Genomic DNA, 27202 nt, shown 5'->3' on the forward strand with positions numbered 1-27202 from the left:
TACAAAAATAGATCACTTCTGCGTTCAACCGTTAGAGAAATACTGGGCTTTGAACTTCGTTGCAACCGTGAAAATAGAAAAGAAACTCGGTGGACGATGTTGTAACCGCAGCGCAGTTTTTTATTCGCATTCCCGCTGCACTTGATGAAATGAGTAACGATTACTCAATATTAGGAAACAATGACTCTTCAATTCAATTTAGTTTTTTTATATTTGGGGCGTCCCATAGATTATAGGTTTTATGGCTTGAATTATAAAACACCGTGCTCTCTTTTTATGACCTTTGTTCTGTGAAGTTAGTTCCGTGTTTTTAATTAGTATTCTCAGTGTATGGTTTAGCGTCTGAGTACTGAAAATGTTCACATTCGTTATGTTTGTGCAGTGGATCGTTTTGTTTTATTGCACTAGCTCCGACGTGATCTGCCTACGGAACTGGCACAGGTCACAACTCATGTATAGTACCAATCAATCTGCTATCTGCGATCTAGTCACTGCTGGATTTTTAGCTTTTTATGCGTCTGCTGTTTGAGGTTAACAAACTTGCGTTTCTGATTGCTCATTCATCTTACATCATTGTGGTTTGCGTTAGATTGAAATTTTTCATTTACCTGCCCGGCTCCTGTATCATTAGTATCTAATACAATTTAGTCTCGCTCGCCTAGATTTAGTGTTCATTTATTAGATTTTTTTGCTGCTGCGATACGATTACATTCGTCGATTTCATAAGTGTTTTGATCTCGAGCTAGACCAGACAGACCTCTATTGTGGACAATTGTAAAGTCCATTGTTGTGGGCTTTTTGTCTGTTTGCTTTGAATAAGCCAATTGCGATTCGAGGAAGTGGACAATTTTGGTTCTAAGTTGTTGGTAGCTAACTCACGCTATCTATAAAATTTCGTTAAATAACGAGCTGATGTAGGTACCTACTTGAAGTTACTGGTTCTATAGTGCGTGAAGGATGTAAAGTACACTTATTTTTTTAATATTACGTTTTAAGTAGTCACTTGAGGTGTTGTTGACTCACACACCGCGTAGCTTAGGTAGTTAAGTAAACGTCTATTTATTACATTATGACGTGACCGTCGGTATTGCCGGCAATTCGGTATGTGATTGCGTAAAAAGTATCCGTAATTCGCGTAATCAAAATAGCATTAGCGAAGCTAAAGTTCTTAAAAAACGTTTGATCATTTTCGTAATAGTTTAATGCTTTTGTGCTTAAACACGCACCGCTTGTGGTCTTATAACAGTTAACTTGGTCTTTAAAGTCATTATAGAAAATAATTCCTATATATAGTCACTTTGTTAAATGTTTTTTTGCTATACGATTGGTAATCCAATTTTATTATTAGCTTTAGATACAGGATGTAGTAGTCTTAATTGATATTGCTAGTTCAGGCAACGGAATGTTACATGATAGCATTTTCATTGCTGTATGCATTACGTCTGTTATATGCGTTAGTAACTAGCATAGTTAATGCGTCGGTAGCGAGGTCGTTGGTACACGATTTATATCTAACATGCAGTCTAGACCAAACGTGATGTCTACTCTACGATCATTCCCATGTGATACTCGCATCACTACTCTAGCATCATCAACAATCTAAATTTCAGCTGACGCACCAGTTTTTGTATCTAAAAACAAGTTGCAACCTGCTGCAGGCTATCTACTATGATGTAATAAATATGCATCTAATTTTAAAACATCAAGGTCAATGTGTCGATGACCGCCGGGGGCGGGGCATCTACTAAGTCAATATCTCCTTAAGTGGCACTTGCGAATTAATCATCGTGCATGTCTCGATGCACTTTCCATCTTACTCCAGGTGTGCCGTTAGTATCTTGATTCATTCATGATTCGGACTCTCGCTAAATTATTTGTTATTTTTGTGGCGCTTCTCACTCTTTCCGTATATCATTGATTGAAAACCAAATTCGGGACGAAACAACGGTGTCGTATGTGTTATCTCGTAGTATTACAATGTAAATCTTCTCTTTATCAGCGATTTATTGAGTGCGCTTGACTTTAAACATTCATGTTTATTGTGCTCGTGCGTTTGTACCACCTTATGTTTTTCGTTGACGTAGGCGTCACCCAGTTGTGTTCCCATCTGAATTACCTTACAGTAAAATGTGTCCGAATTGGATGCGACACGTTCTTTTGTTGTTGCTGTTTTCTTTAACTTAAATAAGGCTCGGTTCGCGCTCGAGAAACTACCAATATTTTCCACCCACGCGGTCAAATTCTATGCTGCAACAATAAAAGGATTATTATCAGCCCCGAAAATACACATATGGTAATGGCGACCCACGTTATGTCTCACGAAATTTGAGTCTCTTTATGAAGGTGTTATTCATCTAGATTACTTAGGAGTCCGTAATAAAAGCGGGTTCACGGACACTGACACGAACTGCCGCGAGTTTAACGAAATTCTGCACTTTTTTGCAGTAGAATACTTAGAATTTCACAGGACGTTTGTCGGTGCGAAGTTTCACATTAAAAATGTCAACATCGTAATTTCGTACGGCAATAAACAAAATGAATGCAAGTTTTATATCTCTGTAAATAATTGTTCCGCGCAAACTCCGGGTCTTAACGAATTACCGTTCTCGCGGTTTATGTAAGAGCTGCCTTATATGTATCGATATTAATCTTAGATTTGCTAACGTTCGATAGACGTATAGTAGCATTCGCAGATATATCATCAGGTGTTTTAATTCCGGTCGTCAATAACACTAATCAAAATGCGTTGTGTAAGAATTATTCTGATGATTAATTGAAAGCATAGTATAAAAAAATCGCTGACAAATCGAGACGCTATCAGACGTACACGTTAGGTTTATTGCGTTTTTTTTTCAGTGCCTTTTTATTCGAGTGTTTCTGACAAAAGGCATGGGTGGGCGAACTTTTCAAGGCCTAGCGTTCTGCTTCAGGATAGTTCTCAATTTGCTTCCTCGTTAGAGTGTGTTCTCGCTAACTATACTAATCGGCTTGTTCGTCTTCATTTCGGCCGGCCCAAAAGTTGTTCTGCAAAATCAATTTGAATATTTTTGCATTCATGTCTAGATATTTCGGAGACTTTTCGCATTAAGTCTAGGTAGGTTTTTTATTGTTAGGTCATAAGTTTTTTGCGCGCGTCATGCTTAATTTACAGATCTTTTACCTCTCGCGGTGATTGTTTCGTATGCGTTTTATATTTTATTATGTTTTTTTGTTGTCTAGATTAGAATTCATCAAAATATATCGTGTGCCACTAGCATGTAGTGTTGAAATTAGCAGATTCAATTTGTCAATAGTTTTTTGTATAATCATCATGTATAGTGGTGCTGGCGTGTTTTTCTGTTTTATTACCGTCATGAAGCTAATGACTGCTGCAACATTTATAACTTTAACACTACGCAACAATCTCGAGCTTTTGACTGATACGTTCATTTTAATTTATGTTCTTTAATCACGTTTAGTTATTATTTAACATGAAATGACTCATATTTTTTTGAGGTTTATAGAAACCTTTATCTATTGTTGTCTCGTTGAGATCTGTAATGAGATTTTTTGCAAGTCGTGTAATGAGATTGTCAAGATAGACAGCTTTTCGTAATAGCGGTTTATTGACTACCGTTCATTGTACTATTGATACCGCCTAAAAAGTGTTTCTATATTTGGCTATTATTAAAACGGCCAGACTTGTTATTAAGGAACTATTATAATAGTTATTAGCTTGGTTGGATATTGCATCTTTAAGTTAATTTTCTTCAAGTTTTTGCTAGTTTTTATGTCTTGACGTGAGGTTTTTAGAAACATGATCCCGCGTAGACATAATGAACAAGTTTTGCTTCATTTATATGCACATTAAATGTTGCAAGTACATGCAAAAATATTTTATTGTTTGTCTTTCTGAGAATGACCTCACAAACACACGTGTTTCCATGTGTATATAAGTTTATCTTTTATCTTTTCCTTAAATGAGAAAGCTTATCTTAGAGTTTGTTCTGGACAAAGTCCGTGATAAGCTTTTTAATGCGTCATGCAAAAAAGATGCCAAGATATTAAACTTTACTCATAGTATTAATTGCATATCGAATGCTTAAGCGAATTTTATTAAACTACGCTATGCTACTTTAATAAAACTTTTCTTTAAAACACTAAATCTAAAGCGCAATATTCTCTTTCAGGAGAACATAGATCCGTCACCATACAGCCTATCACCAATATCAGCGAAGTCTGAGAAACTGTTGCGGTCTCCCCGGAAGGCGACGCGCAAGATATCCCGGATTCCTTTCAAGGTGCTCGACGCTCCAGAGCTACAGGATGACTTCTACCTGAACCTGGTGGACTGGTCTGCTCAGAACGTGCTCAGTGTGGGCTTAGGCAGCTGTGTTTATTTGTGGAGTGCTTGTACTAGTCAGGTAAGATGTTGTTACATGTATTTAATTGATTGCCGTCATGTTATGTTCACTGTGTTTGCGCTTCGGCCATCGCATCGTTAAATTTGACTCTAAGAATGATTATATATTAAAGGGTAACTCTTTTTTTTTATAGGCTTTCGATTGTATGTTCTGATTTTAAAAAATAACGTAGCTTAGATTCTTGTACCCAACGGAAATTACGTCTTATTGAAAGAATTGAGGTTGTAGTTGTAGATGTAATAACAGAAAATGTGGTTAGTAAGGTCTATATCTCATGAAGATTTTTGTCAAAAAGCGATTTAAAGCGTGATTTGTCAGAGTTTTAGAAACGCATAAAACCTCCCGCTACATCTTATGCATGTCTAATAAAAATATATCATGCTATTAATAAAATAATCACTATAGGTATGTTTCTAGTGGTTGCATATGTAATGAATGTTCTTTATAACTTTATCAGGATTACCATTTTTTTAACATAATTTGGGCGTTTCTCTAGAATACAAAATGGTTCTCTAAATACAATAATCGCCATTTTGATTTATGAACAGACTTGCCTTAAACAGTAGCTGTTTTCAAAGAACCTGTTTTACTGAATCACTGATTACATTATGTTTCTTGTTTCTTTATTGATCGCTTTATTTTTAAAATAAGGCTTCCTTGCCTGACAGCAAATGAAGATCGTTCATCAAACGCCATTCAATTTATGCAACTACTAGTTTCTGCTTGATATTTTACGGCGATGGGAAAAGTCTATCAGTTATATACTACCACATATTCATAAATCTTGAAAGCTAAAGAGGGGTTCATTGTTAATTATTAATTATTTTGATTTCATACAAATTTACCGACTCTGATGTTAGTCTAACTAATCTTAGTTCTTAAAAAATCTTAGTTCTAAACTCAGTTATTTTTGGATCTCCCATAAATTTCCTTATAGGCTCGTATTCCATATAACAACACTACTTTCATGTTTTATGCATACTATTTTACTCTGTACAGGAATTAACACGAACTGTTACGTTGGATTTCTTGAAGTTTCAGCGCAGTCGTGGTGACTGTTTTCTATATCTCGTATTAAAACAAAGTAAATGTTTCAGGTGACGCGACTCTGCGATCTATCATCGGAAGGCAACGCGGTCACATCAGTAGCGTGGAGTGAAAGAGGACATCTCGTTGCCGTCGGCACGCAGAAGGGACATATCAGTGTTTGGGATGTTGCTGTTAATAAAGAGGTAAGAAATATTATGCTATCAGGAGAAGTCTAGCACGGCCTTCAGATTCCAAACTAGAGCTTGAAATAACCGAAGCAAAACTTTAATAAGTCCAATTAAGCATATATACTTGTACTTATCACACAATAGATTTGTCTACTACATAGCTGCAAGTAATTATTTTTCATTACCAAAAGGGCTATAGTGTTAACGGGTCTTTAAAAAGGCTATTTGACTGTTGATTGTAGCCCGAATATGCTCGTCCACTACATGGTTATTAGTGTAATTTGATAGTCATCTCTCTGTCTATATCTTTGAGTAATATAAGCGTTCAGTTATATAAAGCGTTTCTAATAAAAATTACAATAATCAATTTTATATTATATGCCAATATAAATCCTAATTACATTTCTACCGGGCCTTTTATTGCATTAGACTATAGGCGAATTATCGTAAGCTAGATACAATTTTTCATATAAATACCTCCATTGGTATCTGCCAACGGCATACAAATGACTTTAAATAGGCTCGCAGTATCTGGATGCAAATCTAGCCTTATCTAGCGGCAGTTAGCAATGGTATAAGAGGCCGGTTTCATTATCACGTACTAATACTATGTATAGGGATAGACCAACGGTCGTTTGAACTGGAAGACTGATATTTTGGACTGAATTTTGAAATATTTCAGTAGTGAGATAATGTAGTTTTGTAGGATGTGCCACAATCCATAAATAAAAGGTTTGCTTTATACAGAGATAATAAAATTGTTTAAAATCTGGTTAACGAAAAGTTTTCCATTAAGATGTGGTCTTGGTTACGTTTTTGGCACTGTGGTTAAGGTTACCACTACGCTCCTTCTTCGCCCTGAGCTTGTGGGTAAGATTTCCATAGGTACGGAAAATATATTTTGTATTTATTTGTACTTTACTTTCGTTGTTTATGTCTGTAGAAGACCCCGCGATACTACATATTATATTGAACGTTATTCTAAGTGCAGTTCTTTACAAGTTATTCTTATAAATTTGCCATGTTCAAATGTGTTATTGCAACGGGCCGATAGTGCAATATCTATCAGTACCGGTGTGGGCCGGCTCTATAAGTTATGCATCCTCAATCTAATGCAACCACTTGAGACGCGGATGCACTAGTTTTATTAACATGCACTGTCCCTCCGACGTTATAACATCTAATAAGTATATAAAATTCTCGCGTCACAGTTTTCGTTACCATACTCCTCCGAAACGGCTTGACCGATTCTCATGAAATTTTGTGAGCATATGGAGTAGGACTGAGAATCAGCCAACATCTATTTTTCATGCCCCTAAGTGACACTTTTTTTTATTGCAAAACAACGTTTGCCGGGTCAGCTAGTTACTTATAAAATATTATATGTAATGCTTGGCCGCTTGGTTTAACGGCCGATTGATTGAAAAGAGTAAAGAAATTTATTGTTAACGAGATATGACTGATAATATTATGTGGAAGTGTCAACATGGGTCAGCTGTATCGGATTTATTGTTTTATGGTGAAGTATATTAATAGAGCGTTTCATAGAGCGATAATAAAGACACTCATGATTACTTACTTATAATAAGAGACTATAATACAAGCTTCCAATTTCACTTAGGATAGGCATCTGACAAGACAAAATAGGTTCGCTGGATTAGCTATCTGGAGTCCAAATTGCGGCACAAAATTTCGTCAATATTCGATGGTCCTTGATTTCTTTAGCAACCTGGAAACTACTGGAAAGTGACTGGCACATTAGTATGAAAACTAACTAGTGTTATTTGTTTATAGGTAACAAAACTACAAGGACACATCGCGCGGGTGGGCGCATTGGCGTGGAACGGAGATATCCTCAGTTCCGGCTCCAGGGACAGGCATATACGGCAACGAGACACGAGAACACCACGTAAGTACCTTGTTTCATATAATACAGTTATGTATTAACACGTAATAAGTTCCCACATTGATGCGGTGACTTTTAAAAGTTGTAGTGTGGTTTTGTCAGCGCCCCTAGTGGGTGTTTCAAGAACTATTTTATGTTGGATATTTTTCTAGATTGTTTTTGTTTTGAATACGTACTAGTTTCTAGGAAAGGTTTGTTCAAAATGATATAAATTTATTGTAGTTGTAGGGTGAGTGCGTAATTGAGTAAACTTAAACGTAATAATTGTATGACTTAAAAGAGTACATTAACACAAGTGATTATAGAATCTGTGATCAAGAAGCAACTAAAGTTAGTTTTAAAATGACATCTAGTTTATTATATTAAAGTTTCAAACATTCTAGATAAGGAATAATCCTTGTTTGTTCATTAGAACCGCTACAGCAGTTTACGAGTAGTGTTATGTATGTTATTTATATGATGTTGTGTTTGTTAGCTGATATAACTGAGAGACAGGGCCCTGCAGTGCAAAACTTGTTTAGCTACTAGCGTTTTGTACAGAGGCTCTCAAACTTTGTAGGTCTTATGTAAGAAATTGTTCTTCTTGCATCTATGTTAGTTTTATGGTTAAAAACTTTCTATATGTTGGTGTTTTAGGCTTAAAGCACAAAATATATATGGACGGAGTGTCAGATAATCTTAATAAACGTTATTCAATACCTAATCCTTTAGAAATCAAACATATTTCTGAAAAATCAAACAGATCGAGTTCTCATAATATTTTTATAAGCAAAATAAATTCATACAAACGAGTTTTTTTTTGCCTTGCTAAGTCTAGGGCTTTTCTATAGGTAAATTACTTTAATCATGCATTATTTTTCGGCTAATAATATAACAATCTGTGAAAACGTTTTATCCGTTGAATAAAGTAACCGCACTATAAAAAAATGGTTTGGAAATCAGACATCGTAGTGCAAAATACTATGTTGTAAAGTTTGAGAACCTCGCCCTAAAACACCGTTGGTTGAAAGCAACGGCTGCGCACGAGTGCACGACTGAAAGTTCAACGACAATGCAATTATGCACAGATGTGTATACCTATATTTACCTAGCGTGTATCTACTAACACCTATGTACTGTTACGGTGCATCGTGATTTATGAGTAGGTACTATAGAGTATGTGTGTGTTTGTGTGTGCAATGCATCTGTCGTGTTGCGAGGTCCATTTTAGTTGATATTGGTTTATTTACTGATATTATTGAATATGCTTCGATTTTATTATTATACTTAGATTAGTTTGAAATTCAAAACTGTAGAAGGTTTGTTGTTTCCGTCGTCTGTATGACTATAGTTTGTTAACTATCATAGTTAGTTATTTTTATTTATTTATTGTGTCAATCATTTAAGTGAATTTGAGAACTTATAATACTGTCTTCAAGACAGTGAATTGTTGTTCATGATTGCGTTTGAGTGAAAAGTTTTCCTACACATTGTTATTTAGCTTAAGTTGTTTATAGTTTGCGACGACAACAAATGGCTATCACAAAGTTTAAATAGTGCCCAGCTAAACATTTGTGCCAGAGATTTGTTTTACAGTTTTCATCGACGTATAATTTAATGTATTTTTTATTATTACAGCGTCACAAGCATCACGCGTACTACAGGGGCATAGACAAGAGGTTTGCGGTCTGAAGTGGTCGCCCGACGGCCAGTCACTGGCATCCGGCGGCAACGATAACAAACTCTTTGTGTGGTCTATGGTGAGTTGATAAACTATTATCTATGGTTGAGCAATATTGATGGGTATGGTGAAGAAATCTTATTGACCCTAAAGGTCCTGGGTACGATAACGGGATGGAGTGCAATGATTTAATAAGTCCGGTTTTAATTATCTATAAGTTTTAAATCGAAAGACAATATTGAAATATTTACTTATAGAATAATGTTTTAATTCGTTTTAAATTAGTTTAGTATTAAAAGATAGTTATAACTACAGGTGACATAGGTACCATTGAAATATAGCTAATAAACTTGTTAGAGCTTTTTAAGGCTAACATTGCTTACAAAATCTCTATAAAATTAAAGAGCTAAAATTCTTATTTAACAAGATCCCTCGATGAAGGTAAAATAAATAATTTAAATAGTTATTGACTTTATTACCCAATTGGTGTCTATTGTTTGATCGTGGGACTGTGGTCGCCAATGATAAACTGATAGGTGTTGTGGTCACAAAACTATCAGGTTACCACCGAACACCGCGGTAGTTCATGTTTCCGGAATTATGCAATACTTTGAACACCTATTGACTTAGTTTGTGAATTTTGACCCAATTATATTGTTGTCGATGTTAATTACCTATATATTTTTGTCGTTAAAACCTACATTTAGCGTGAGAACTGGCGAGTCTATTGCCATGAACAGGTCATATCCGTTACTATTGAGAATATTTCAAATTTGATTTCGAATAAAGAAATCCTATATACTTTGCTAGGCCTAAGAATCAAAACAAAGAATTCAATCGGATACAGCGACCGTAGCGGTCGAGATGCTAGGAGGTGCTGGCAATATTAAATGCTATAAGATGGACTCCTCTAACATAAGTGACTTTCTTTGACATTCTTGTTTTGCATACAGATTGGTAAGACAATCTTTAATCTTGTCATCAATTCGCTTTCTTATAAGTAACTTTTTTATATTTATAAAAATACATAAGATATGTGTATATGTGTGCAGCACTCGACGTCGCCGGTGCAGACGTACGGCGCGCACGTGGCGGCGGTGAAGGCCATCGCGTGGTCGCCGCACCAGCACGGCCTGCTGGCGTCGGGCGGCGGCACGGCCGACCGCTGCATACGCTTCTGGAACACGCTCACCTCGCAGCCCATGCAGTGTGTCGACACGGGTAACTATTACTTCTACTATATTTTCTTTAACAGATAACTAACTTTACCTTTCGTAGGTTGTACGTCTTATGTTACGTACTAAACGCTATCTAAGAAGCTATAACGTAGTTCTTAACGATTACTTTATAATGTCTATTTTCTTTAACAGATACCTAACTGTTCCTATGTTAAGTTTTAAACGCTATGTAAGAAGCTAACGTAGTTCTAAATGATTACTTTATAATGCAGATATTATTAAACCAAAACACCACACCTTAACTAAGTAATTTTATTAATCCATGGAAAAACTGTTTTTATATTAAGCTCAGACTATCTTTGACTAGTAGACAAAAACCTTTGTAAAGTAGACAAATGCCTTTATGGATTGTTAAATTCTTTGAGCGTTTGTGAAAAATCCATGGACAATCTGTACTTGATAAGTTTTGAATATTATTTCTTTATTAACTGTTGTGTTGTTTGCGCAGGATCTCAAGTGTGCAATCTGGCGTGGTCGAAGCACTCCAGCGAGCTGGTGTCCACGCACGGATACTCGCAAAACCAGATACTTGTATGGAAATATCCTTCGCTCACGCAGGTATGTACTTATTCTTAATCTACTACTGACTTCTGACTATTTAAGTAGCATATAAGTTTCAAAGGGCTCAAAATAGACGTATAATTTTCATGGGGCTCAAAACATCTTTAAGTAGCTAAACTTGACTTTTAGTAATGAGTTTTGGAGTCAATATTTTAAATTGCAACTGTCACTTGATTGCGTATACAGTAAATGCTTAAAAATCACTGCGCATCTTGCATTTTACTGATTGACTGGTATCATGATAAATGACATATTTTCTTATGATGTGCTTGATGTGATGATTGAAATTATTGTAATATTTCCGCAATAAAAAAGATATTTTATAGTAAAGTAGATTGAAAAAAGTTATCTAGAGACTCTTCAGTTTCAAAATTTTCATAATTTTTATTGCAGGTGGCGAAATTAACCGGTCATTCGTACCGTGTCCTATACTTAGCATTATCACCAGACGGCGAAGCCATCGTCACGGGCGCGGGAGATGAAACACTGCGCTTTTGGAACGTCTTCTCAAAAACACCCTCACATAAAGAAAATAAGAGCGTTCTCAATCTTTACACAGCACTTAGATAATTAATTAACTCACACTAGCAATAAGGAGTCGATTTGCCAGTCGCCGACACGCCGACAAATGTCGACGATATGATGTTGGCGTTTTATTTCAGAATTATGTCAGTGATTTGCAGATTGTCTTTGAAATTCCGCCGACATGAAGTCAGCGACATATGTCGGCGACATGATGTTGGCGTTTTATTTCAGAATTATGTCAGCGAGTTGTCGATTTCAAAATAGTTATGTCAGCGACATGTAGATTGTCTTTGAAATAAAACTCGCTGACATGAAGTCGGCGACATATGTCGGCGGGTCGGCGTCTTGTATGTAGACTCATTAACACAAGCGTTTTACGTTGCAATATTAATCGTGATAAGATTATATCAAAACATTTCGGTGTTAAAAGCGCACGTGTCATAGTTTATAGACTTTTGTAAATATTAGCTATATATTTATTATTTATAGAAAACGTCTACTATCGTGGTTTCGATACATTTTTTGTTTATAAGCTGGACTGTTCGGTCATTTGTAATCTTTTTGGTGGTTTTTGTGGATTGTATAATATAATAATGACAGGTATTCATTGTGTGATAAAGATTGAATCTTGCTGTCTCTTTCCCGCAGTGAAATGTCTGTTATTTCCTTATACGGTCCTGTGGAAAGTTCGTCTAAGTAAATTGATGTAAACATTGTGTTACGAACTATATCAAATCTTTATTTTATACATAGTGTACACTAGTTTGTATATAAATTATATATTGTAATATTACTTGTATAAACGGGAATTCAGTTGACGCGTACATACAAATAAACAAACGATTAATATATGTTTTCAACCTTATTTTCAAGCGTTTAAGGCTGAAAATCGTTTAAAGAGATATGTTTAAAAGTTTGTGTATTTCTATGTACGTAATATACTGTATATAGATGACTGCGGTTCTTTGATAGAACTGTATGTCTGTTTTATTTCGATATGTTTATTAAGACAGAGTGTAATGTAAAAGACAATATTGCATTAAAAATATATACTTAGAAAAATACATAGAATCATGCCCTTCTCCCATTGTGGAAGACGTGATTCTATAAAAGTATTTCAATTGAATTTTCAATAGTGTTAAAAATCTAGTTTCAGTCATAGCAAGATAAGCTAAAATAATATAAAAAAACTTGTTTTCATTCGAATTGTCCCTTAAAAAGTTGTATGAATCATACTGCTGGGCAGATTAAAAGTCTTTACTTTACACTCTGATTTTTAAACTAGACTTTGTAGAGACTCGATGTGAAAGCCATACATTTTAAAATAAATAGTCACAGACATTGAAATATAAACTTTACACAAGGTAAAGTCCAGAATTCTAGATTATTAAAATTATTACTTGATATTCCAAGATTTTAAACAAACTGCCTTTCCTATAAATTCTTTTGTTCAGCAGTCGTGGTTTGTAGTCAGTAACGTATACGTACTACTTAAACTAACGTATACGCTGTTGAGTATTACTCGAATTAACTAGTTAATTAGTATCGAGTAAATCACAAGGTTTTATACAAAAAATATGTTCTTAGCCATTTTATTGAGTCTCTCCACTGTCTACTTGAAATTTAGACGAAAAACATGTAATATTTTGTAGTCATTTTTCCATTTTGAATTTACGTATTATTTCTAATGAAATTTTAGTTGATTTGGTTTTTGGTTTGTAAACTGATGTAGGACTAATTGTAACGTTTTTTTTTCTGTTTCAGCATTTTTAAATACTTGAATCGTTTGAGAGATACATTTAAGATACAAGTTGATCTTACTTGGGAGATAAAATTGGTAGTTTTATGTTAAACAAAGGTTTCTTTAGTTGTTCAATATATTAAACAACTAGATCCCTTAACAGCTAAACCCAGAAATGTCTTGTTAAACAACTCTTAAAAGAATCAGGCTGTTTTTGTCACTTTGATCTGTATTTAGCGACAGGAATATTGTAAAATCGTTTTCGTCGTTTAAATCTGAACGATGTTTCTGTATTTAGCCGTTAAAGAATAAATTTACCAAGTTTTGACCTGCGACGATGCACTGCTAATATCTACGACGTTCATCGACGACGTTGACTTGTAACGACGTCACACAGCAATACAAGATTTGTATTCTGTATTGCTGAGTGACGTTGCTGAGCGACGCGTTGACGCAACGCAGTGTTCCGACTTCGCCTTATATGTCATCTATCAACTATTCTTTAGAGATGTAATCCTTTCAAACGATTAAAGTTTATAGTTCGAGAAGTAATTAGAAGGAGTTAAACAGTAAATGGAAACAAATGTACATTAGTACGATTATATATTGAAATAGCGAGAAAATTATTAGTTTGTAACGTAAGTATCGTGTAACATGAATGGCAGTTATAATTATTATTTCGATTTGGAGGTGCCGGTGTTTGATCTCAGTACACCTATGATCTTATTAAGGCAACGTTATAAACTTATTTATTATTTTCTTTTTTGTATTTGAAACTTGTAGTGTTTTCGTTGAAATCTTATTTTTTTATTAGTAGCTTAGTAATAATCGCAAAATTACGATTCCCATAGAGGTCCCATAGAGATAGGCAAAGACTGTAGTCAAATCTTTTTGTTTGTGGTAGATAGAAACATACGTACATACATAATATCACGCCTTTTTCCTTTGTACTCTACAAAGGTAGTGTAGGCATTGACTATTTCCCATAGGGGTAGACAAGTTAGATTGATTGATAGATTAAATTTCATAATTATATTTATTGATAAAATATGTAATGGTATTGTTTACGTTTTCGTGTCATTCCTGTCACAGCATTTATATTAATATAAATAATAAATTTTAAAAATATCAATTTAGTAATTTTAACGTCTATATGTATCTGTACTTTTGTTTTCATTTAGTACAGTAATGACATAACCATTCTTTACAAAAAAATCACGCAAGTATTTTGGTTTTTTGCATGTCATCGTCTTCCCAAATTGACATCGTATGATATTTAACAAATAAATTAATTCAGTGAAACGTGTTCCATATGACTAAGCTTCAATTTCTAAAAAACACTTAATATTTAAGTTTTTCAATAATTACGATTACACTACAAGTAAATACTTTCCTTAGGTAACCTCTAAATTGTCTAAATGTATGTAGAATATGATTAAAATCCTACTAGAAATAATTATAGTACTAATTAATTATATATGACGAGTGCAATGTTTTAGTTTCTAAATTGTATTGTGTATATACGAGAGTGCGACTAATATAATATGGTTTAATCAATTTTGCATTGTCCTGTTTAGGCGACGAGATATCTTAATATATTATTATTTAACTTCACTGCTATGTAAATCTATATTTTTTTAATAAAATCTATTTTTTCAAGTATATTTGCTTTCTACACATATTAAAAAGCAAATGGTCTAGAAAATTTAAAGGTATAATACTTTTATAGTTCTTGACTTTTCGGCAATTTTTCATTCAACGCACATTCGTAATATCTATCAGTGTATTATTAACTATTTAAAATACCATAGTAACTATTTAAGTACCATCAATTGTTATGTATACTTTAAAAGACATTTTTTTTTCTAAAAATTAAGCAAATCGTTTCAAATGCCGATCATATTTGCAAAATAAATTATATATATTTAAGATATACCCTCGCTTCTATAGGACAATGCTATAAAAGGACTGGAGCGAATCTTAACCAAATATGAGCATTTTTCGTCCTTTCAAATGATGTGTAATTTGTGCGGTGTGTTTAACACTTAGATTGACCTCACAATAGACGTGTACACGTTTTGCTAGACTGCGGCGTGTGTGGATAGTGCACGTAGTACTTACATCTCGTAATATAGCCGTATGCATTTTCCACGCACACAAATCGCGTCGTTTACGCACCGAGCCCGTTGCGTGCACGCCCGAACAACGTGCACGTATAATGTGAGGTCAACTTTAACACCTTTATTCTAAGTAATATACTAGCTAATCGTCAGATAACTAACAACGCGTAAATCAAATTTCTGTTTGTTATATTTTAAACCTTATTAGCTTGCGTTTTGGGTTTAAAATGCTCCTTCGATTTCGGCTTTGTAAAATCTGTTATTATCGACGTCTCTTTCTTTTGCTGTAGGAGTAAGAGAGATAGCTAAAATTACTTGAATAAGGTGTTATGATCCGTGTTCCGTCTACGTTTGTATTGTTTATAGTTTTAGTTTAAATAAGTGGTAGCAGTTTTTGAATTTTGTAAATTAAATTATGGTGGAGAGAATATGGTCAATATTTTTTACAACAACATTATAGCCAGGTCATTCAAATGTCTATAATAGAGAGATTAACTCAATATATTTAGTTACTGATTATAAATTATGTACTTGGTCACATTATTTGTTATTTTCTTCGCATATGTCTGATAATTCAAATTTATCTATGTAATTATAAGCACACACGAAATTAATGCCTAAAAATTTCTCATTTCTTCATACTTTCCTCTCTAATGTAACTATCTTTCGTCCTTTCTTTTAAAAAGGGCAATCATATTTTGTCCTTTTCTAGTTTCGTTTTGAGTGAAAATTGAGACAAAATTTGTCTGCTTTTTTTCAAGAAAGGGTGTGCATGTGTCTGTAAATCTTATATAATTATTAAATAATATAGCTTAAGAACTAGTAGCCGACTACTATTTATATAAAAGAGTTATTTATATGAAATACAGAGTGATTAATATATTAAACTTGTATAGACTGCCGAAATACATATATGTTGTTAATTTTAATTTACTTTAGAAATAAATGTTTGATTGTGTGCTCTATATTGTAGTTTCTTTTTTAGTCCTTGTTTTTTCGAGGGAAAAATCCTTTTGGATTCCCGGCTTTTCTGGGGCCAAAACCGAGTTTAGTGGTGCTGCCTGCCACCAATCAACCTGGTAACCTTTCGATGTGTGGATGGAGGAACTCTGGGACCTTAAATACTCTCTAGTCCTATATAATAATACATACCTATGACCTCAATACCAAACAATATAAAATAAAGAGAACATTTAATGCAATTGCAACGTTAAAGACTCAATCTTTCGTCGATAAATTTATTCTGTAAGTATTTTTTTTTACATTCTCTCTGGCTAGTCTACGTACCGAAAAGTTTGAAAAATCTTTTGCAGAAGACCACTTGCAAATAAAACTATTTTTATTGAAAAATCAGTAGCTAACATTTATTTGTATACCCCATTAGATGGTTTAAATAAGCCAGTGCTAAAATAGCATCTTTCAATTTATCTTCACTCCACACATAAGTCCTTCCAGCGAAGTCTTTAGCCGCTTGTTCGAACTCCAATTGTTTTTTGTTTATTTCGGAAGCTACCTTTGCTGCTGCGAAAAAAACTACTGCTTCAGTTTTGTATGTCTCTGGATCTGCTGTCACTTCTCTATGGATGTCTGGATCACATTTTTCTAGGAGTAGATTGTTACATTCTTTTCTTATTAGTGCTCTTATCTGAAATAGTAGAGAAATGAATAAGTTTCAAGTTTGAGTAAAAATGAGTTATTGTTTGTTGGTCTCACTAAAACTCGAGAAAGGTTAGACCGATTTGGCTATTTAACGTTTTAAAAAATATTTGTTACGAACTAACACTTCAGTTAAGACACATACAGGCAGTTTAAAATTTTAAAATATGTAAAAAGAAAGGTAAATTGTAAAATCATTGTAAACCCGAGCGGGGCCGCACGGTTTAACAGTATGTATGTATTAATATTATAAGTATACTAGGCATAAGTTAGCAGATCTCGAGTTCAACTCCTGAGTCGAAGAAAATATAATAAGTATTAAATTTTTGGGATATATCTTACGTTATCAGTTTTATTTTTGATATCAATGATTAATTGCTTGGTCATCTCAATAGTCTTCTGTGGTTTGTAGGCACCCTCGAGAGCCAAGGCATCGATGTCGTGTTGGTAATGTTCATTGTAGTAGCTCTCACTGAAATTAAAACGTTCTCTTTTAGGGTTTGTCTTTGTCCAGCTTAAGAACTAGTTAAATTTTAGCTTGGTGTAAAAAACGTCGAATTTATTACAGTACAGTCGGTACCATCGAGTATCAAAATTTTGACATTTGTAAAAATAGTTCCTACGCCGTCCGCTAGAGGCGCTGATCAGATTTTCATACAAAAAATTGCTCTAATCGGTAGTCGATAGAAGTAAAGAATCACCCCTTAGATACCACTGTGTCTGAGTCTTTGCGAAGTCAGTTATGAGGAACTTGTCAAATCTAGTCTGCCTTTAGGTTTGTTTGTTCGTAAGGAACCGAAGGATGCTATATCCTAAAACATGAAATGAATCTAAAAAGGCACTTACTCACAACCGACGTTTGCGAATGCTTGAGACTGTAGTACGTGCAATATTACAGTATAATGTCGTCTTGGGTCATCTGCTGACGGGATTTCACCTTCCATAGATCTAAAACAATCACAATCATTGTTATACAAAGGTCTTTGCCCAAGGTCGGTAGAAAATTAAGTTATGCAAGTGGAAAATGTTCCATTGTTGTATTCTACTCAGACGCGATTCTATCATAATGTTTCTCTCGCCAGAAACGTGTGTGAATGATAAGTATGCATCTCTGATATTCTATACTGGCAACATTCCGTACTATTTAATTTGGTAGTTTATTGCATAGAAATTAATAAAAGAATAGATCAATATTGAATCAGAAATTACGGTTTTCAAGCTTTCACAATCCTTGAGTATTAGTTGGATGACCTTCGTGGTGCAGTAGTTAAGGTGTTCGCCGCGCCATTACCATTGCGTTGGGAAGTCGTGGGTTCGATTTCTACACGGACCCATTATTTGTGCGACCCATTTCGGGTCTGGTTACACTTTGTGTCTGTTGTTTGTATGTTTGTAAAAGTCTCCAAGACACAATACAAGAGCCATTCTTAGTGCGGGAGTTGTCTTTAAAAGGTTAACTAAAAAGGTTACTAGGCTACTCGATTACTATAAAAAAATAATACAATTAAAAATATTATTAATAGAATACTTACACTATGTTATTTTCCAGTGCTTCTCTCGCATCTTCCAGTTCAGATTGTGCTGCTATGTACTTCGGAAGGTTATCGGAGTATACCACGTTCATACATACGACCAGTGGCATGAGTAAACGCAACACGGTAGTCTCCATCTATAAAGATTTATATTATTATGAATTTATGAGAATATTCATGTAGCAGGACTTGATTTTATCACTTTTCATACTATTACTTTTGTAGATTTCCAGCGCAATAACATAATTGCATCGAAAGTTTTATGGTAGCTTTGAATAAATTAGACGAATCTTGATAGTTTCTTTACCGTTTAAAAGCTTATGTAGTAGGCACTGTTTTTAATAAGAAAAAAGTTATCAAATCAATTCTTTAATTTAATTTGAATTGATCGAATTATCTTTTGATAAAAATGATGTGTTTACTTACCTTATAATAACTAATTTGTAATATGCCGTCTTAAAATCCGATCGTTGTTGTGAATACGCCACAAAGCACTTTATCTTGAATATATTATAAATACTTTTGATTACATGCTGAAGTGACTTTCCTAAACGTGCAATAAGAACAAAGGATTTGATAGTCACGTGTAATTTTATTTATGTTGTTAAAAATTAGTTACGATTTCTACGTAAGAAACTAATTACTTGGATTATAAGTAAAATAAACCTAATCACTTAATATGACGCTATTCCATAAATTATTGTTTGACTTTTCACGTAACACATATACCTACCTACTTACGTGCGTCTTTTTATTATTTACACGATAATTATTTCTAAACTAAGTACCTAAATTAAATTGCCGTTAAGTAAAACACGTATGTACACAATTAGTTTATTGTATTTTAAATTCATTATTATACAGTTTTTTAATAGGAAAAGTATTGACACATCATCACTTATATTTTTAAATAAATACCTTCTTTACTTACAACTAATTGTAGAATACTACTAAGCCTAACCTACAGATAATGTAAGATGTGTTTACACTGTACATAATGTTTATACATTCAATATTTGACGATTTATCACATAATAAGCCTGAGTAAAAATTGTTTTTTGTAACCTCGGACGAATAAGAGAGGTGTTATAATTTGACAGTTTGAGCTGTTAAGTTCGACATCCATGTGTCTGTATTTGTGTCTGATTTGAGTACTGTAGCACTAACAACGGTTAACCGATTTGAATGCGTTTTGCAAGATCTGTCTATAGTCGGATACTTATCTATTGTCATGTACATTTGCACCTGTTTTCTGTGATTACCAATCGCTTGAGTATCTACAAGTACGGTTTATACTTTGTTATATAAAATTATCAGTCGTATTTACTTCCTACTACTCTCTATTAAGTTACTATAGTTAGATTTACTGTCTTCAGGTTGAAAATTAACATAGTTATCAGTGCCAACTTCAGAAGCAGTTCCTCGACTTCCTTTCTTCAAAGCATTGCTTTTATTCTTAAGTTCTTCTAAGAAATTATTTTTAATTTCATTGTTATTACACTTTGGTATGTTGCTGTAATTTGTTTTGCTCTTTTCTTCTAAGTCGTTATAGTCTTCACTGCTCGAAGGTATGTCTTTAACAATGTCTAGTTGTTCGTAAGGTGTAGGTAACGCAGATCTTATATTTTGAATGTTGGGGAATAAACTCGGGTCAATTTCTGTATAATGACTTTCAGTACAAGTACTAGTAGTCGCGAGCCGCTTTTTGTTTGGCACAGCGTATGTAGGCGAACCAACATACAAACTATTGTTTTCCATCACTGAATTTTCATTGTTTACAGATGTGTAAAAGTTTGTAGCGTAAGCGTAGTCGTATGTCTCCCATTGTCTCGGATAAGGTGGTATTGGATTGTCATTATTAAAGGGTTTATAAGGAGCCTGCAATAAAATAAACATTGATTAATTATTTTTTACATTGCACTGAGACTTAGAAAGATAATTTCATGCAGTTTAGAAACTTTATGAAATTCAGCTTTTTATAACGAAGAGTTATTAAGACATACCCCATTTTGATTCTTGTGTTTATTTCTCCTGTGTATAATGAAGCAGATGCCTGCAATGATAGCCACCAGGGCTCCGGCCCCACTAGCGATAATCGCGAGCAAGCCCGTATCATCTACAAACACATATTATACCGTTGTTTGTATGTTTGTAAAGTCCCCGCGACACAAGAACAATCCTTAGTGGGGAAGTTTTCTTTTTAAAATCGAACCTTAGAATTAATTTCATTTGCAGATATTTGTAAAAATCTGAGACCCAAACTGATTATGTTGGGACATTTTTGAGAAGTTACTCATTAAAAGATAACTTACCATTCAGTATCTTGAATTTATCTGAATTTGTTGAGTCCGATACTCGATGTAACACGATTGTGTTCCGCTTAGTATATTCATGAAGCGCTGAAGCTTCACAATATATCTTAGTCATGTGATGTTCCTCGTTCAAGGGAAAATTGCCTTTAATAGATTTTCCATTCACTCCTTCTCCAATTATCTTGTCTAAAGACAGAAAACTAGTGATATTATGTATGTATGTATGTATGTATGTAATACATACATAAGATCAAGTGTAAATAGGTGGTAGGTAGAACGTCTTTCACGACCATACATTAAATATTTACCATTAGTTGACCCGCGCAACTTCGTTTTTTACTGGTACATCACGCTACGACCAATAGGAGCAGATCCTATTGGTCGTAGCGTGATGATATAGATAACGTACCCGGTATATTGCAACAGGCTCGCCCTCTATCACATGAGACTCACAATATTAAAGGCAAAACGCGAATGTATTTCATACACCTCTGCCTACACCGTCATGATATTATGTATGCAACTGTAGCGCAAGAGGTCTCGGGTTCGAATCCTGATTGGGGCCAAAAAGTCTTTTCTGACTTTTCTGTTAAAAAAGTTCTCAGAGATTGCCCGGAGTTATGAGGTTGTGATCGTAGACCTCCGTGTCCCGAAGAGCACGTAACGCCATCAGTCCTGCGCCTGACCTTTCTCTGAACTATAGGCTAAAGGAATAGAGAGTGTACCTGTGTACGGTGCACACATTTGGACACTATAAACGAAGTCCTGCACAGGTGGCTGGTTTCAATGAAACTGGCCGCCGCGCCATAGTCGAAATCGGCGAGGACGACATTAAGTATGTATGTAATTTAATTAATACAATAATATTATACAAAAATAAATTTATTTCGTACTCACCTCCAAAAATCAGTTTAAGGTTTTTTTGTTCTTGCGTACTGCAAGTGATGGTCAGTTCATCATCAGGTTTGTATCGGTATGCAATGACCCATTCGTTCTCATTGACACTGTATTGATACAATGTATTGTTTGAAACTAAACCTGATAACTGTGGCTCTGCAAACATAAATATTCTATTCTTTAGAGATTAAAATTTGTTAGGAAAATTTATAGATATCAATGTTCAGTAGCGCGACTTTGTATCGAGTACACACTTTACTATCGAGTAAGTAAGTTCCAATAATTTATGTAGGTATGGCTCCACATGGAATGATTTCACGATTTCCCAATTAAGATAACAGTTGTTAAACCAAACGCCTGTCGGGCGGATTGAATAACTTTATTGATCTTTTCAACCCTTTACTGTCCCACTGCTGGGCAAGGGTCTCCTCCCAAACGATGAGGAAGGATTAGGCCTCGAGTCCACCACGCTGGCCAAGTGCGGGTTGGGGACTTTGCATACCCTGAATGGCCTCAATAAATGTATTAAACAAATTTTAGGCATGCAAGGTTTCCTCACAGTTAGAACAAGTGATAATTATTTCTAATACACACATAACTTCTAAAAGTCATTGGTGTGTGTTGGTTCGAACCTGCAACCACTTGTGTGGGAGGTGCCAACTTAAACCACTCGGCTAGATAGAATAAAATAGTATTTCTTACCGCGATGACGGCTCTTTAGTATATTAATCAAACAATGAAAGTTCACGGTACTGAAACATCTGTATGATTTTATTTCGGAACCTGAAAATACACGAAATTGGTTGAAATGCTGTACAAAGTCATAATAAATTAATACATTTTTATAAATACAAAACATTAATGCAGTTCTTTTCAGATGGCTAAGTTACAGCACCGACATTTTTTGCCCTAGGAGGCTATCACGTATCTCAGTTGACAATTATTTGAAAGCCACTATGCTGTACATTGTAAGGAGCTCGTGGCTTAGTTAACAACAGCCGCGCGGGCCGATCTGTGAGGTTATGGGCGATGTTATACACATCGAGTTCCTCCGTGTTTCAGAAGGCACGTTAAATTGTGAATCCCGTCTGTCATTTTCAAATATCTTTGAGAGTCGTTAACAGTACTCAGAAGCTTGAAAGTCTGACAACTAGTCTTACTGCAGGGTATCGTGTTGTGTACCAGGTAAAATGGGTTGTGACCATCATCATCATCATTTATGTGTAAGTCCACAAAGACTGGCAGTAACAAATAGGCAAACGTTCGTTGCATAACGCGGTGTCCTGCGCTAGCGACGAATATGACGCGACGCGACGTCGCGGAGACTTTTACAATGGACACAATACACCCAGACCCGAAACAACTATTTGTGGATCGTAAAAATATTTGCTCCGTGTGGAAATCGAACCCACGTCCTCTCGACGCGCTGGTATTGGCGTGGTCGCCACTACCACTGCGCTACACATATTCTCTCTAAGATAGACTATGAGCGGTCACCCATCTATATGACATCCGTTGTCTAACCTACTGAACGTTTGTTCACTTGTTAAGTCAAAACGGCGAGAGCATCTAAGAAAAAAATATATTACCTCGCGGGCTGGACTCAGTATAGTTAATCGGTATGCCTTTATACTTAAATTCACAATGAATGGATGATTCCTCTGAGCTATATATAGGCCTATATCGATACGTCTCAGTTTCATTGATTATCTGTGGCGCTAACTTCACGTTGTTAACTCTCACTCTGAAATTATCTGCAATTAATGATACTTATATTATATTCACGTTTGTACAATTAAAACGTTTGGTGTTTAATAATTAGGAAGTTGAATATCGAAAATTGGGTATTTAACTATAGTCAAATCAGCTACTCTTTATGGAATATCAAAAATACATTTTAGTATAAAAATATAGAGTAGTGAGGTCACGATACCGTATTTTCGTTGGAATCAAATGAGTGCCTAATAAAATGTTTCAGGCTGTAATAATTACAATTTCAACATTATTTACGAAAAAAATAGCGTAGCCTGAGCATCTTAGATGAACCTTTTACGAGTACAAGTTTACTTAATATTTTTTCGTCAAGAACACAATTATGATATTTCAAATGCATTCTCTCTTTTTTTTCATTATTATAAGACAACTCCCGTATTAAGACATTTGCTCTCGTGTAGCGGGGACTTTTACAAACATTCAAATAACGGACATAAAGTACAACCAGACCCCGAAACAATTATTTTGGATCACATAAATCATTTTTGCGTGTAGCGTCATGGCGACCTTGACCACTGCGCCACGGAAGCAGTCATACCACAGCATAGTAGGACGTATATTTCACAAAAACATAATATTTGTATTGAATAAGACACTTACTATTTCGATTTACATGTTCGTTAACTGTAAATAGAGTTCGATATGTAAACTCTTGTTGATAGTCGTCTAACGGCGATAAGGTAATGCAGTCAATATGCGAACCATTGTTTTCAGCACTCAACGTCTGAATAAACGTCAACTGATACTTATCCCGAGGCAGTCTCTCAACTTCTGTGATTTTAGTACCTAGAATAACAGTAATTTCATACAATAAATAAATAGAATAAAAATTAGTCCATTGAAATGTTACATGAGATTTACATTTCTTAGAGGACGCAATTTTATTTTTGGATCATGTGAAAATAACTATAAAAAAAATTGCACGTTTTTGCTTATAACTTCTTTAATTGTTAATTTAGGACAAAAATTATGAAACATAATTATTTGTAGGCAAAATAATTTGCTACAAATTATGCTTTTACAATTTGATTGTAAGACGCATAGTTTCCGAGATATAGCGAAAATAGTGTTTCCACCCCCTTTTCCAAGATGGCGGCCGGGGAACAAGGGTGGCGGCCCCACAAACTTCAAGTTAAGCTTCTATTGACCCCCCCCTACATGTCCCAAAAATAAAATTGCGTCCTCTAAGAAATGCAATCTTCGGCCCTCAAATTGTAACATTTCAATGGACTAAAAGTCCACACGGACCAACGGTAGTCTAAATATGTATGTATAACTCAAAGGTGACTGACTGATATACCCCCTGTTTTTGAGGTACATTTAGCGGTAGTTTATCTATTCAATAGCGTTTCAACTCATACATAATTAACAGTTTGAATAGATAAACTGCCGTTAAATGTTCCTCAGAAACCGGGGGATAATTATCTATCAACGCACAGCCCAAGCCACTGAACGGATCGGGCAGGATTTTGCTAAGAAAGGATTTTGATCAATTCTACCCCCAAGGGGATAAAATAGGGGATGTAAGTTTGTATTGTTTTTCTTTGTGGTTAAAATCTAGTTCGTTTATAAAATTTACTCTTACCTTGCGCATTGTAGTAGCGTAGTTTCAATGCACTGTTCGTATAATTATGATTGCAATTTAACTCGATAGTGTCACCCACTTCGCCCCTGTATTCATACAAACCATCATATCCCTCCACAGAAGAACTCGCTATTGCAAAATTTAGTTCTGTCTCATCGAGTTTTACTTGTGCTTTTCCTGAAATATAACATTTTGTTTATTTAAAATGCAATTATTTTAAATATTTTCCCCTACGTTTGTTAATTACAACAATTTAGTGAGAATCTAAATAACTAAATGTGTTCATTATTCACGAGGAATTGAATCTATATAAATAAAAATGAATCACTGAAATGTAGGTATACGCGCATAACTTTTGAACAACCAAACTAAATTGGATAATTCTATAATTAATGTTTGTATCTGACGGGACCACGTTTGTATGGGCTCGATGTGAACAATATGCCCACGAGAATGGAATCTACGGGATATTAAATGTAACCTAGCATTACCACTTGAATGCTAGGAACAATTGACGCCCACGCCGGCAAGCCACGCTACCCGCCGGCATTGTACCTCGATTCTCTACCACTATCGACTACCAACAACCTGCTATCGACATTTGACATTTAGAATGTACTGCCAAAAAAGTTCTTAAGACGTCCGTCAGAGGCGCTGATCAGATTTTCATACAAAATTTCTCGATGACAAGTCCATAGAGAATTGAACTACTGTTCCAATTGTAGAGAATCGAGCTACAGAGAGCGAGCTACTGTAGCTATATAATTAATTTATCTGATGGGATTACAACATTTATATTTAAAAAAATACTTACTTGTACCCTTCACATGAACTTCAAATATGTAATATAGAGTTGTATTCGTTTTTTCATTGTGTGCCCGACATTTCCACCTTGTACTCATATTGTTTTTAACTTTAAACTAAAACAAATTAAACTGTGAGGAATGCGACAGTTTCTTATTCTGTCGTATCAACGGTCATCATAATTACTATACAGTTGTTGACCATAGTGGCGTCCATAGCGTATTTCAATTGACAACTATTTGAAAGCCACTATGTGCTTTCCAAAGCACGTAGGCCCCAGGCATTGGCTTCCTAACTCCAGGCAATCTCCTAGAAAATCCTAACAGAAAATAATAATATTTTTGGTCCGAGCCAGGATTCGAATCCGGGACTAACGACCGAGCTACGAGGGCAGTCAACAATAACAGCAACATTGTATATTGTGTTATAAACAGATTGATTGGATACAATAAACTTACCCTCATATTCATAAAAATATATGAAGTTATGAAAGGCTTATAAAGTGTTTTGTTTCTTTCGCTCCTTAGCGAAATGAAAAAGAGAAAACATATTATAGTAGCTTTTTAACTAAAATAGGTTTATAGTGTGTTTATGAATAAGAGGGTTAGAACATAGAAGTTGACTTACTTCGTATGATATGCCTGAATTTACCGAGCGAGTAGTTTTAATACCTTTGTCAGGCATTAAATTCTTATTTATTCTATTTTTACATCTGAAAATTAAATAAAACAAAATTAGTGAAACATTTCTAGTATTCTGAGCCTTGTTCGCATCCCTAATTCCCGCCCTTTATGAGTTGATATTTAACTACTTGAAATGATTTTTATCTTTGTCTATTCTTCATACTTAGCTTCAACGACATTGGTTCGCCGTTTAAGATTAAGATTTTTATATTCAAAAAAGTCCAAAAACGGATAAATCACTTTATTTTGCTAAAACTGTAACGGAACGGAACGATATAGAAGAATATAAAAAATAAGGGCAAGTGCGCTTCTTGCTGATTCCAGCTATAAATATATAAATCAATTTCGACAAAAATATTAACTAACGGGGACAGTATTGTAAATGGCAAAACGTGGGTGTATTTCTTACACCTCAGTTTACACCTTTGCGTACAAATCTGTACCTCAGAGATATACAACTTTAACTTATAAAACAAAAAAGCGTAGAGGTAAATAATCTTGTGGCCTTTTGAGGTCCTTTACCAGTTGGACATTGGTTGATTTAATGTCAAATACAATTGGATATATCTTTTCACAGATGTAATATTAT

General features: G+C 34.7%; 3 protein-coding genes across 3 annotated transcripts in view; 1 reads left to right on the forward strand and 2 right to left on the reverse strand.

The window, feature by feature from the left end:
• Positions 1-16336, forward strand: part of fzr (fizzy and cell division cycle 20 related) — a 42933-nt gene extending 26597 nt beyond the window's left edge. The window contains exons 3-9 of the mRNA XM_076132743.1: positions 4170-4403; positions 5501-5635; positions 7415-7529; positions 9144-9265; positions 10239-10407; positions 10873-10982; positions 11379-16336. Coding sequence (XP_075988858.1) covers positions 4170-4403; positions 5501-5635; positions 7415-7529; positions 9144-9265; positions 10239-10407; positions 10873-10982; positions 11379-11555 — 1062 coding nt within the window. The 3' untranslated portion in view covers positions 11556-16336. The remainder of the gene's footprint in view (positions 1-4169; positions 4404-5500; positions 5636-7414; positions 7530-9143; positions 9266-10238; positions 10408-10872; positions 10983-11378) is intronic.
• A 371-nt stretch (positions 16337-16707) lies between these two features.
• LOC142978614 (uncharacterized) lies at positions 16708-19122 on the reverse strand. The gene is made up of 5 exons (XM_076123134.1): positions 18986-19122; positions 18560-18696; positions 17874-17975; positions 17370-17499; positions 16708-17016 (listed from the first exon to the last, which is right to left on the reverse strand). Exons 2-5 carry the CDS (start codon positions 18694-18696, stop codon positions 16729-16731), a joined length of 657 nt encoding a protein of 218 aa, XP_075979249.1. The 5' UTR covers positions 18986-19122; the 3' UTR covers positions 16708-16728.
• A 257-nt stretch (positions 19123-19379) lies between these two features.
• LOC142978621 (uncharacterized) lies at positions 19380-26032 on the reverse strand. Its single transcript, XM_076123146.1, has 9 exons — positions 25941-26032; positions 25127-25303; positions 24142-24327; positions 23358-23522; positions 22471-22551; positions 21769-21924; positions 20872-21057; positions 20563-20675; positions 19380-20437 (listed from the first exon to the last, which is right to left on the reverse strand). Exons 1-9 carry the CDS (start codon positions 26026-26028, stop codon positions 19883-19885), a joined length of 1707 nt encoding a protein of 568 aa, XP_075979261.1. The 5' UTR covers positions 26029-26032; the 3' UTR covers positions 19380-19882.
• Between the last annotated feature and the right edge of the window lie 1170 nt (positions 26033-27202).

This window comes from Anticarsia gemmatalis, chromosome 2, assembly GCF_050436995.1.
Source record: "Anticarsia gemmatalis isolate Benzon Research Colony breed Stoneville strain chromosome 2, ilAntGemm2 primary, whole genome shotgun sequence".
NCBI lineage: Eukaryota > Metazoa > Arthropoda > Insecta > Lepidoptera > Erebidae > Anticarsia > Anticarsia gemmatalis.